This window comes from Plectropomus leopardus, chromosome 15, assembly GCF_026936395.1.
Source record: "Plectropomus leopardus strain MGB_pleo_1.0 chromosome 15, ASM2693639v1, whole genome shotgun sequence".
NCBI lineage: Eukaryota > Metazoa > Chordata > Actinopteri > Perciformes > Serranidae > Plectropomus > Plectropomus leopardus.
This window is the reverse complement of record NC_142190.1, coordinates 6398796-6412334: the sequence shown is the minus strand read 5'-3', so window position 1 is coordinate 6412334 and position 13539 is coordinate 6398796. Positions and strand designations below refer to the sequence as shown.

Genomic DNA, 13539 nt, shown 5'->3' with positions numbered 1-13539 from the left:
GTGTCTCCCACAGCACTTTGGAACGAGAGAAAGTAGGCGTGCCCACGGACGGGGAGTCCCATGCCATCACGTATCCACCTGCCATTGTTGTTTACATTGTGGACCCCTTCAGCTACGAGGAGGCTGACGGTGGCCCGGGGCCAGTGCCGGCCCACTCCAGTGTGTGGACGCTGGGTTTGCTACGCTGCTACCTGGAGATGCTTCAGTTCCTGCCCCCTCACATCCGCAACTCTATTTCTGTACAGGTGAGTAAAGTCTCCCAGGAGAGCCACATTTTTATTGCTGACCACATTGCGTTTCATTATCATGGAGGTAAGTACAGAAGGTGAAAATGGATTAACTGTGTATTCAATGTCAGTGTGTCAATTACTGCTTAATGTTCAACAGATTATGCTCAATGGCATCATTGCTAACATATCCATCATCATCAGAGGCAGTAAATTGTGCATGATTATAATGAAACTGTGTACCCTGAGTGACCCGAAAATAAAAAAAAGTCTCAATAATGCAATGCAGTACTACAGCAATAAATACAACTCACTTTAACTGCTCTACATGCTTGTATTTACAGTTTTATTATGTGTTTTTAAGGCTGTCGCTCAGTGGTTTGGTGTTTTGTTTGACTGCATTATTCTGGAAGGTGTTTCTTATTTTCTACCTTATATATACAGAGAGACACACACTTTACAATATAACACATCCCAACACTAAATCAGATTAAAAAATTTCCGGGGATGCAGCAATTTATCAACAGAACATCGGTATCGTTAATATTTGTTTACTACAATCAGGGTATTTGCAAATAAGATGACTGATGATAGAGGCCGATGTTTTTCTGTTGTGTCTCTACTCCGTTTCCATCACGCGTCTCTGTTTCCATCACAGTTAGTTTGTAGGTTTGACTCATTTTGAGAAAAGAGTCAGTTTGTAAAAGTTCACAGTCTGTTGTTCTGTTATCCCGCATTACTCAGCATGCAATGATGCAGCGTAAGAAAGTGGGTCGACTGACAAGATGAGACTGAACTCATTCAACTTCTTGACTTACTATTTTTGAAAAAAATAAACATTTATGAAACAGCCCTAATTTCCACATTAGATTGCATTGCAGTGTTTAGAGATTTTATGTGTTGGTCACTCGGTCACATGTTTATTTAAATTATTCATTTTAAGTTAAACAACCAAAGAAATTACCTCAAAATTAGCAAGACACCAGTAAAAAAAAAAAAAAAAAAAGAACATGAAAATTAATTTAAAATACCAAACAAAAAAAAGAAGAAGTAAAAAAAAAGCTCTTAAAAGATTACTCTGTAACATTATTATGTATAATTATATGAATATATTTTCTACTTGCATTTTAAAGATATATTTTTTAAACATACACATTTCTTGTACTTTGTGGAACATTCGTTTCCAAGTTCCTGATTCTCTTTCCCCCCATATTTTTAAAGAAATTGCAAGATTTAAACAGTGCTTGCTTTTTACTTCTCTCCTGTAAGTATTACATTTGTAGAATCATTGTTGAAGAGTGTATAGAGAGTGTTACACTTGTGTTGTCTTTGTCTAACAGCTTGTCTTTTCCCTCAGATTGTCCCCTGCCAGTACCTGCTTCAGCCAGTACGAGGTGAAGACCGCCATATCTACGCCCAGCACCTCAAGTCTCTCGCCTTCTCCGTCTTTGCTCAGTGCAGACGGCCACTGCCCACCTCCACCAATGTCAAGTCACTGACCGGCTTCGGCCCGGGCCTCGCCATCGACACCGCACTGAAGAGCCCAGAGGTAAACCAAACACAAGCTGTAGCACAGAAATACTGAACTTGCTTTGCTTTGGGGCCACTTTTGCAAAATGACAGAAGGCCAGGGGCCCGTCATAGCAGCACTACACATGTTTGTAGAATTTCAGGACATTTTAAGGGTTTAAGGAAAATGTAGGCTCATTTGTAGGATATTAGGACATTTCAAGGAATTTAGGACGTGTTCAGAATTTTAGGACATTTCTAGGGTTTAAGGACGTTTGGAGGATTTTATAGACATTATAGGACTTGTGAACATTTCCAGGATTTAAAGACATTTTTAAGACATTTCTAGGATTTTCGGTTGTTTCAAGGATTTTAGGACATTTCTAGGAATTTAGGATGTTTCTAAAATTTTAGGACATTTATAGGATTTTAGCTTGATTGTAGGACTTCATGACACTTCTAGGATTTTAGGATGTTTCTGGGACATTTCTAGAATTTAGGATGTTTCTAGGATTTTAGGACATTAAGGGCTTAGCTTGGGCCTCTGTTGGGGGTGCGGGGGATCCTCCACATTGATGCTTTTTTATGTACACTGGCACCTTATGTATACTAAAATTACAAAAACTATTTCCAGGGGGCCAACTGGCGCCCTACGGGGCCCACATTTGCCCTTTAGGACAATAGTTTAGTGTCACAGCTGTAGCAGGTGCACTTTAATTGTTCTGATTGAATCCTTCTGTAAAAGCGGAGAAAGGTGTCGTTTTGGAGCGCAGTTAGAGTTCAGCTCTTTAGCTGATCAGTAACAGCGCCCCGGCGGCTGTGTTGTTAGCATTAACATGCTAGCATTGTCCTCTGGTCGATAGGCGAGCAAACAGAGGCAGACTCTGCAGCCCCGGCAGCATTATTTCTGTTGCTTTCAGCTCCCCCGCCAAACATGAACCTGACCTGATGCAACCCAGCCTTTTGCCCCGGCTGTGTTCACTCTGCCACTGAAAAGAAAGGAGGCAATGAGATATAGAGTTTTCACTGCTAACCATCCTCGCAGTTTTTTCTTCTGGAACAAGACCAAGGGAACTTGTAACCCTCTGCTACTCCAGAGTTTTCTTTCCATTATCTGCTTGGCTAGCTCTCTGAGACCTCCATAATGGGATCTCGACTGCAGGTTTAGACAAAGGGGCACTTTAGTTCAGGACCTCATTCAGAGGACTTCCTTCCTTTGAGCCAGTGCTACCTTTTTCCTTTAACATGCAGCAAAATTGAGCTGCCTTGCTGGGAGAACTGGGATAAAAATGGGACCACTGGAGGGCCATTTTTGCTCGTGAAGATACGTAGAATGTGAATTTAGCCGAAACTAGGATGGAAAGAGTGGATGCCCTACGGTGGCCCTGAGGATCAAAACCCTACAACATTTGAGAGAACACCACAATGTTTCCCAAAACACAACATTTCAGAAAATAAAATAACATTTCCTAAAACACTACAACTTTTCCAAAACACTACATTTCCCAAAATACAAGTCAGAAAACCAAATAACATTTCCCAAAAATTTGGTGAGTGGTGTGTTTTGGGGAAATGTCGTAGTGTTTTCTGAAATATTGTAGTGTTTTGACCCTCAGGGCCACCATAATATCCTGCCATCGTGCATGTGCAAAATATACAAATCTGGTGTGATTTTAATCCATTTATGTGTAGAATATCTGAGCATTTTCCTAAATCCTTTATTCTGACATCTTCACCTCCCAATCTGCAGAGGCCGGAGTGTCTGCGTCTCTACACGCCTCCATTCATCCTAGCACCAGTGAAGGACAAGCAGACGGAGCTCGGGGAGACATTTGGGGAGGCATCGCAAAAATACAACGTGCTGTTTGTAGGATACTGTCTGTCCCACGACCAACGCTGGCTCCTGGCCACATGCACTGACCTGTACGGGGAACTCCTGGAGACCTGCATCATCAACATCGATTTGCCCAACAGGTAGGATCACCACCATGTGAACCTTATTAAAACCTGCCAGCTTCACACTCTTTATTACCCTCAATAGGAATCACCTAATCATTTTTTTGTGCATTTGTTATGAAATTAATTATTCCATCATTTTTTCCGAACACTGTACCTCTCACTCTAGCATTGCACATGTTTAAAAGCGACTTATCATCATTCTCCATATTGTTGATTGTGAATATCCCACATTCAGTCACAGCTGCATAGCTAATGCCTGCGACCTTACAAAAGGTGCACGGCAGCTGTCACCAACACTGAAAAAAAACGCGTCTGCTCGATATCAAAGCTGTGATTTTTGCGTCAATTAGGTCATGCGAGCTGCCAAATGACACTTTTTTGTGAGTGTAAATTAGGCTTGAGTGGGAATGCACACAGCTGTCAGTCAAGCGTGGTCTGCACCGGCCCACGCACTCCAGATGTTCACCTTCACCTGCCTCCTCACAAACTGTTAAACCAGCTCTGGTGACTAACAGCTATGCATACTTCAGGGCTCGTACGGTCATGGAAAAACCTTGAAAAGTCATGGAATTTGCAAATAGCAATTTCCAGGCCTGGAAAAGTTTTGGAAAACTAAACACTCACTAAAAATTTCCAAGAAAAAAGAAATTGTCTAAACATTTTAAATAAAAAATGCCTTCCAAACCTGCAGTTTTAAAAGAATCACCAACATTTTTAGGAGAAAAGAACTGCCAAATGATTTCCTAAAAAAGAATTCAAAGAAACAAAGGACACATTTTTAGATAAAACATGCCTTCAAACCTGCAGTTTTTAAAATCACCAAAATGTTAAAAAAAAAAAAAGGTCAAAGAGTTTCCTTAAAAAATTAATAAACAAACAAAAAATTAACAAACAGTCCCTACATTATATATCAATATTCAGTTCTAATACTGTTCTTAACTCATTATTTTTCAAAATAATATATTCACTTTTAAATATGCATTTGTTAAAATAGCTGATACATAGTAATGAAAAAGAACCGATAAGGAGTGTTGATGGTCATTTCAGAGAATTACAATTTGCCTCAAAGTTATGGAAAATGATGAGTAAAAAATGCATATGAACCCTGATACTTTACTTCTTGCCTCATTGCACTTCTTTTAATGTTTGTTCTGAATACTTTGAAAAAGTGTTTTTGACCTGAGTCGATGCATGTCCCTCAGGGCGCGGAGGAAAAAGGGCTCTGTGCGACGGCTCGGCCTGCAGAAGCTGTGGGATTGGTGCTTGGGACTTGTGCAGATGACATCAGTCCCTTGGAGGGTGGTGATTGGCCGACTGGGCAGGATAGGTCACGGAGAGTTAAAAGGTGAGGAGAGCTATTTTTATCATGCTTTTTTTTCTCGTGACCACAAAACGTACAACATTCATGACATTCGAGTGTTCACTCATCCTCTTGTGATGTTTCAGACTGGAGTATTCTGCTGAGCAGGAGAAACCTTCAGTCGCTGAGTCGCCGTCTCAAGGAAATGTGCCGAATGTGTGGCATCTCCGCCTCCGACACTCCCAGCATCCTCAGCGTGTGCTTGGTTGCCATGGAGCCCCAGGGATCCTTTATCATCATGCCAGGTACAGCGTGTGCACATGAAAAAGATTATAAGTTCACATGAGGGTTAACCCTTTGAAACCTGGATCGACATCAGTTTTCTTGTGCTGTATTCAGATGCCTTTTACAAGCATTTAAACCTTTAAGACCTTTAAAAAAAACATGGGTAAAAAGGCAATGAGCAACTTGGCAAGAAATTTTCAGCAATTTGCAAGAAATTAGAAAAAAGAATATGACCTAAAGTTAGTTGAAAAATTCTTAGAAAATTAACTTAAGAAAGGAAAGTTTTTAGAGAAGAGGAAATAAAAATAAAAAAATCATATATATATATATATGTGTGTGTGTGTGTGTTTTAATTTAATTATTATTATTTAAAATTTTGCATCTGTATTTATATATATATATACATATATATATATATATATATATATATATATATATAATTTCTCATTTATTTTCTTGAGATGTTTTCCCTGTTCATTTTTCAAAATATTTTCTTTTATTTTTATATATATATATATATATATATAGAGAGAGAGAGAGAGAGAGAGAGAGAGATTACTTTTTGAAATTAATTTCCCTGTTTTTTATTTTATTTTGTTTTCTTTTTTGCTCATTCTTCTTGTATATTTTTACTGATTTGGTCATTTTGTGTTGCTAGTATTATTGCCTTTTTTACATGTTTTTGAACTAAATTAAGCCCATTTGCTCAGATTTTAAAGGGTTAACATCCGCTTGTCATCTGAATCGCAGCACTCTACAGAGAGAGGCAGCGCTGAGGTGTGTTCATGTCTGTGTGAGTGAGTACGGGGCGTGATGGATGGCAGCAGCATATCACAATGCGTGTCCCCTCCTTGTCCAGAGCAGATTGATGGCAGGGAAGATCATGTACCTTTCGCTCATAAAGCACTACCTCTCAGATGCCCATTGATCTCAATGCGGTGTGATGGAGAGCCAGATCAATGGGTTTATTTTGGGAAACGAGTGGGGGATTGTCGGTGCATCATACCAGGATTGTGTTGAGCGATGCCGGGCTGAGGACGTCTCCTTCATAAAAAGCTCTTTAAGCTGAAAGAGATTAGAAAGGCTGTTTTAGCCTCAGATGACTATGACCAGGGGGTTTCACATCACCGTCACATAAAACTCGGCACTGAACAGCTGTTCTTACATTTTAACTCTAGTTTCATTATGATTATGAATATACAGAAACCTTTGGAGAAGTCGTTGAGTGTTCAAATTTGAAAATCCAGTGATAATTTCTGTTTTCTTATGTTTTCTATAAAAATCACCAAAAAAAGGTTTTCTTTAAAAAGGACCAAAAACTTTCAACAACCATGGAGAATTTGCTCTCTCCAAACGATTTAAAAGATTTTACCCACACTAAAAATGAAATAATTTCTGCAAGGATTCCTATCTGTTTGATTTTCATTCTCAGCCGCACTGTTTATTGACCCGTCGCTCTCTCCTCTCAGACTCCGTGTCGACAGGCTCGGTGTTTGGCCGCAGCACCACATTGAACATGCAGACGTCCCAGCTGAGCACCCCACAGGACACCTCCTGCACCCACATCCTGGTCTTCCCCACATCTGCCTTCGTCCAAGTGGCCAGCTCCAATTACACCAACATCGACCCCAACATCGACATCCTGAACGCCACCACTGGTCAGCACCGCTCCTCCATCCATCTTGCAGTGATTCTCTCATGTTTTTTTGTTTTTTTAATTCAGTGTGGCTCGTCCTATTTGCTGGAGTCAAAACAAAGTCACAGATGTTAAAGGGGAAATGCAGCAATTACTGAGTTTCCCCTTTAATCTGAGCTGTTGGTTTCTAAATCCTTCCTGTTTACTTTCCCACTCTATTAAGAGTCGGTTTGGTTGCAGTGTGTGCTGACGTACTCAGTGCATCGACACCCTCACCAGCTTATTTCCTTTGTGCAAATCTGTTTTTTGCCAGAAATATGAAGCATCGCCACTCACTTTTCATGCTCAGTAAATAGCTAAATGAACCACCTTGGAGCACTAAAGCCTTTCTCCAAATATGTTTTCTGAAATGTACTGTGCATATTACCACAAGAAAATACTTTGTTTTGGCTCATAGCAAACAGAGCAGAGGAGGGGAGAAAATTCAGACTATTTCCCCAGATATGATACTTTTGCCTGCAGTATTCACATTCAAGTGACCTATCGACCACTTCAGAGTGTAAGCCACAGTTACGTCTCTGTAGATGCCTGCGAATTGTGGTGGCAAAATAACAGCAGAAGAAAGTGGAAACCAGAGGGAAACTGTTGAGATACATGGAATAAAAATGTCTTATTGTGCCTTTTTATGTCAGAAGAGGAATACAAAATGATTACCTTCATTTATATAGAATACAAAAGTTGAGGGCGCCATTTGAAGCTAAAAGAAGACGCTATCTAGATAATATTCACGTGCAGTTCGTAGAGTGCATACTGTATTAGCACGACACTTACAGCATGAAAAAACTTATAGGCGTATAACTAGAATAATAATATAATATAATATCTTAATAAAATCTTATCTTAATAAAATATCTTACATGCAGCTTGTCTGTCCGTAATACGCAAGAATCAAAACTGTATGTCTTGAGAGTTTTTGTTTTGTATAGGCGCTGGGTTTTTCCACAAAGTATATAAAAATGTTCGGCCACTTTCTTTGTATTTTAAACAGATTGCTCCGAGAATATACGGTGGGTTATCTGCTCTCATGCAGTGAAGTCGGACCTGAGAAAACAAAACAAAACAACAACAGAAAAACAAAAAAATGTGGCTGTATGGGATAAAAGCACACTTGACCTCTGATATTACCGCTCTCACAGTGGCCGTGTGGACAGCGATCAGATGCATATCTGATATAGGACAACTTATTAAAGTGGCCCAGGTATGATGAGGAAAAATAGGATTTCTGTGTCACATGAGGGCCGAAAAATGCAATTTTGGCCACATTTATTTTTAATGTGAACGTAGATGCTTTCAGAGTCACATGGAGTGTATTAACCCCTTCATCACCTGCAGACCTGTTGAATTATTCTCCTGTTCTCCTCAGATGGGTCCGATGCCATCGGGATCTTTGACCTGCTGGACCAGGAGAACGAGCTGGTGGACCCAGACATCATCAACATCTCGCCCACCACTTCCCCAGTGCACTCCCCCGGCTCTCATTACCACCACGGAGGTGACGGCAGTAAGGTCGGTCAGCATGCTGCAGGTCCCGCTGTGTACCGTATCCTGTCCTCATGTGATGCGACACATCGAAACAAAGCTCACCTTGAGTCTCTCGTTTCAGGGCCAGAGTACGGACCGCATGGAGTCTCATGAAGAGGTTCCTAACCTCCTGCAGCAGCCTCTGGCACTCGGCTACTTTGTCTCCACGGCTAAAGCCGGCCCACTACCTGACTGGTTCTGGTCAGCCTGTCCGCAGGCTCAGAACCAGTGTCCACTCTATCTCAAGGTACCGGAGTCTTCCAGTCTCACGTTTATTTAACAGGCATCTCTTAGTGCTGCTCTTTAGTGCACGGTGAAAAATACATTTCTTTATTGATTTAAAAAAAAAAGATTTTTGTGGAACATTTGAGGTTTTAGGGGTACGATAAAAACAAACTACAGAGATATTGATTACTTTTTCTTCAAGGGGTAGTTCAACATTTTGGGACATTTGTTCTCTTGCCAAGAGTTAGATGAAAAGATTGTTAGCACTCTCATGCTTGTCCATTAAATATGAAGCTGCAGCCTGCAACCTCAGATTAGTTTACCTTATCATAAAGGCTGAAACGACTGGCCTGTCTCCATTTAAAGGTTAAAAAAAAAAACACTCACCAGCACCTCTACAAGTTAAGTAACATGAACATGACAAGATACTATCTTGTTTGCTCAATTTATACAAAACAAAAGTGTAAAAATGATGTTTAAACTGTGGACTATGTCCAGAATTTCTAACTTTGATACAATACCTTAAAAATATTGACATTAAGGGCGCAAACTTTTAGACTTTTATTAAGAGATTGGCCCGAGTTTAATCCACTCTGCGGCCTTTTGCTTTTTGTCATCCCCACTCTCCCTCAGTCCTTTCCTGTCAATCTCCAGCTGTTTTATATTAAAGGTAAAGACCTAAAAATAATCTTTTAAAAAAGATTAATATAACCGGGCTGTAACATGATGAAAACTTTTCTTTGCTAGTATCACAGAACAGCACAATGACTAAAATTAACAATAAATTAAACAAAAGTAAACAATACATTTAATTAAAAATTAATGAAAACAACATTGTTGTTGAGGTTGTGCGCATTGTCACACATCCAGAAGGCAATAAAGTGCAAGTTAACAAAACAAAAAACAAAACCGTCCAATTTTAATTTCAATCTTTTGTTTGCAAGTAACAAAAGAGTCCCGAAAAAATCGATTGAAGGTAAAAACAATTCTTAAAGGGCAGTGGTTCCCAACTAGCCTCAGCAACGAGGTCCAGATTCCTCCTTCGTCATTAGTTCAACTCCACACATTAGATAAAATACTACATTTTAACTTTTATTTCACAAAATATAAAACAACACTTCTGCTTAAAAACAAAGAATAAAACATATTCCATGAATGAACAGTTAAAGCATTTCAAAATAAAAGCTCTGTGCCGAAAATTCACTGTACTTCAATAAAAAAGTGTTTTTTACGAACTCGAATGGACCTGTGACCCACTTTTTTTTTATTGCGAACCAGTTGGGAACCACAGGTACAGGGTAAAATAAAAAATGCTAATTTTTATATTCAACCAGAGCAAATGTGATGAGAAGACAGCACTGTGATGGAGAACAATGGGGCGATGGAAATCGACTGTTTCAGATATTTAGAATTGATGTGTATCGATAAATTGGTATTTTTTGACAACGCTGGACTCCACCGTGAAATCCCTGATTTGTGCTGATATCTCTCGCTTCTCGAATTAGCTCCACAATCACTGCTGTCACTGCTCCGAGGAAAGAGCTATAATTATTTAGATGAGATGTAATAAAAGGTTAATAACTTCATTATAACGCCGGTGACACCCCCTCTTTCTCTGCGCTCTCTCTCTCAGGCCTCTTTGCACCTCCATGTGTCTTCAGTGCAATCAGATGAACTACTGCACAGCAAACACTCCCACCCCCTCGACTCCAATCAGACCTCAGATGTACTCAGGTAAACAACACTCCAACACAAATACTATCACTACCGTGCTGACTGCGTCTTCAGGGGGATTTTTGTATCCCAGATTTGTTTTTTGGATGCAAATGATGTCGATGTACCAGAGTTTAACGTATGTTTGAAATACTGCAGCTCGTCTTTTAACAGGAACGCACAGGCGACATCGCTTTTCCTTCATACTGGCCTCCCTTTACAGATTGTAGATTTTATTGTTTACCTACAAAGCATTTCAAGGTCATTGAGGTCCGTGAAACGTTGCTCCTTGTTGTCCCGAGATCAGGGGAGACCGTGCCTTTTCATTTGTAGCCCCCAAACTCTGAAACGAGTTGCCTCTACATGTTAAGCTACCTTTATATATTATTTTATTTTCCTTTTCTTCCTTGAACACCTTTTAACTTATTTCAAGTGCATTTGAACCTCTGAAACCTGAGATATTGGTTGAATTTCTCCTAAAAACGGGGGTTTTAAATAGAAGAACCCAGCACACTGCTCTTGCTCAGCATCACAATTTATTGATTATACTCACACTTGAGTTCTTTATGGACATTTGTCGAGAGTATTCCCATGTTTTAAAAACGTGGGGAAAAAGGTCCTGAGCAACTTGGCAAGAAATGTCCCGCAAGTTGCAAAAAGATCGCAAAAAACAAGAAAATGACCTGAAACTTAACTTAGAGATTATTAGATATTATTAAAAAATGTCCAGAAAACTAGATTTATTATTCTTATAGTAATATATTTAAAACTATGTTCCAATTAAAAAATAAATAAAAGTAAAACATGACAAGAAAATGACCTGATAATTAACTTGAGAGGTAGTAGATATTATTAAAAAGCTGGGAAAAATGTCCAGAAAACTATATTTATAATTCTTATAATAATATATTTAAAATGATTTTTACAAGAAAAAATTAAGCATATTTTCAGGTAATTTTCTTGTAATTTTGTAAAATAATTTACTGAAAATTGTTGGGCCATATCTTGTTAAAGTGCTAATTTCTGCCTTTGTTATGTATGTTTTTGAAAGAAATGAAGCCATTTGCTCAGGTTTGAAAGGGTCTTTCTGTTCATGCTGCACCGTTTATATGGTGTCTGTGTTTTCCCCGTGTTATTTATTGTTATCATTATCCCAATTATTATTATTATTATTATTGTTGTTGTTGTTTTATTGGGTTGTATATATAGTTTTTATTATTTTTTGGATTATACAGCACTTAGGTTGTTGTTTTTAAATGTGCTGTATACATAAATTTGGATTGGATTTGGATAGTTTTTAAGCTTAAAATGCTCCATGTGCATTTCGTTTCTTCTGCATGTAAAAGTAACTCATTCATTTCTTCTGTCTGCCTGAACAGATTCGTGCTGGAGCAGTACAACGCCCTCTCCTGGCTGACGTGTGACCCGGCTACACAGGACCGACGATCATGTCTACCCATTCACTTTGTGGTGCTGAACCAGATGTACAACTTCATCATGAACATGTTGTAGCCAACAGCCTGTTACGGGGGGGGGGGGGGTCGAGGGAAACATTTCAAAGAAGAGGAAAGCGACTCCAAAGGGGCTTTCATCAAGACTGAAGAAAACTGCAAGAACCAGACCAGCGCACGGAGCTGGTCCCTCCACGGAGACGGGCTCAGACAGCTGCTGTCCCCGTGATTCAAAGACATGCACGCAGAGACAAGGGAATAAAGATGAGGGGGGGATTAATGAACGTGAGAGAATGACAGATCGGCTGTCATGGTATGTAGCATGGCAGCACAGTCACTGGCCAGTCTGTATCGGAGAGACGAGTCTATCTGTAAAGTTATCGGAAGAAAAGGGACATATTTGATCAAGGAAAACAAACTCAAGAATGGATCTTCGGTTTTAAGACCTGAAATTCCTTTTTATTCCTTTGGATGAAATAGTATCCAAATGAAATGCCTGCATCTATCTTATTTATTGTAAGTTTTTAAATGTATAATTTGTCTTATTTCTTAACCTCTTTTATATATAAAAAATGGAGAAGGTTTATATCACCTTCCTGCTTTAAAGCAATTGGTCTAAGATATATGTAATCGTCTTAATTAAAAAAACAACCAGGAAAAAAAAATCCCATAAAAATTAAATAAAGTCCCAGTAGGTTGCTTTTAGAGTATTATTTTTTGTAATGGAGACAGAATATTTGTATTGTCACAATGTACAGAAGAATTAGAGTGGAGAATTATGCTCCATGCCTTTGAGCGTGGAGGACTTACAGCAAAGCTGTAGCTACAGAGGACTTGTACAGCAATGAACTTCACTGTGTTCAAATAAAGAGGTACATTGTTGTATATAGTATTTTATACCACACATTTAGACACAAAAACCAAACGGCAATATATATAAATAATTATATATGAATGCCATGCCAGCAGTTGGTGGTGTGGCTTCTGTTTTAGGAATAAAGTGCGTCAACTTATTTTCCTGTGCTTGTGTTTATTGCTTTGGGGAGGGGGACTGCGATGTGCAATTGGACACCAATAGCGGAGCGGAAGGAGAACTATTGGCATTTCTCGGAGGTAGCTGACCTCAGGTTTGACCTTTTCTTATTAGCAGAGAGAGAGAAAACAAGACGGCAGACGTGCAGTGTCCTTTAGAGCACATCCCTTTAGTTTACTGTGCCTCTCCTTTACTCTGATTGGCTGAGGTCTCTTTTGGCACCACTTCTGATTGGTTAATGCTACATTTAGACCCATTTTACTTCAGCGTGAAAGTAAATGTGTGGTGTAAATAAACTTTAACCAGCTGTGGATGGCTGCTTATTGGATATGCAGTGTTTGTGCGCTGAGGAACATCTACTGTCTACTTTTACTACATTTGTTGGCTTGAAAGATTTGACCAGCAAAATGTATGTGGTCTTCTTTTGAGTGTAGAAAATACATTCAATATTTAATAAAACGCTAAAAAATTTATTTTCAGTCCAGTGCCATGTTTTCTTTTTGGGAAATCATGGTTTTTTGCAGTAACCATCTGATTCTGCAAGCTCGCTACCACACTCACTATTTACACGTGGGGGAAAAAAGCATTGGAATAACCCTGCATAAAATAATGATCGAGTC

General features: G+C 39.2%; 1 protein-coding gene across 1 annotated transcript in view; it reads left to right on the top strand.

Moving 5' to 3' along the window:
• med13a (mediator complex subunit 13a) overlaps positions 1 to 12899 on the top strand; it is a 109193-nt gene extending 96294 nt beyond the window's left edge. The window contains exons 21-30 of the mRNA XM_088088520.1: positions 14 to 245; positions 1585 to 1776; positions 3487 to 3710; positions 4898 to 5040; positions 5142 to 5300; positions 6750 to 6938; positions 8340 to 8482; positions 8580 to 8744; positions 10356 to 10456; positions 11815 to 12899. Of these exons, the coding sequence (XP_087944646.1) occupies positions 14 to 245; positions 1585 to 1776; positions 3487 to 3710; positions 4898 to 5040; positions 5142 to 5300; positions 6750 to 6938; positions 8340 to 8482; positions 8580 to 8744; positions 10356 to 10456; positions 11815 to 11947 (1681 nt within the window). The 3' untranslated portion in view covers positions 11948 to 12899. The remainder of the gene's footprint in view (positions 1 to 13; positions 246 to 1584; positions 1777 to 3486; positions 3711 to 4897; positions 5041 to 5141; positions 5301 to 6749; positions 6939 to 8339; positions 8483 to 8579; positions 8745 to 10355; positions 10457 to 11814) is intronic.
• The last annotated feature ends 640 nt before the right edge of the window (positions 12900 to 13539 follow it).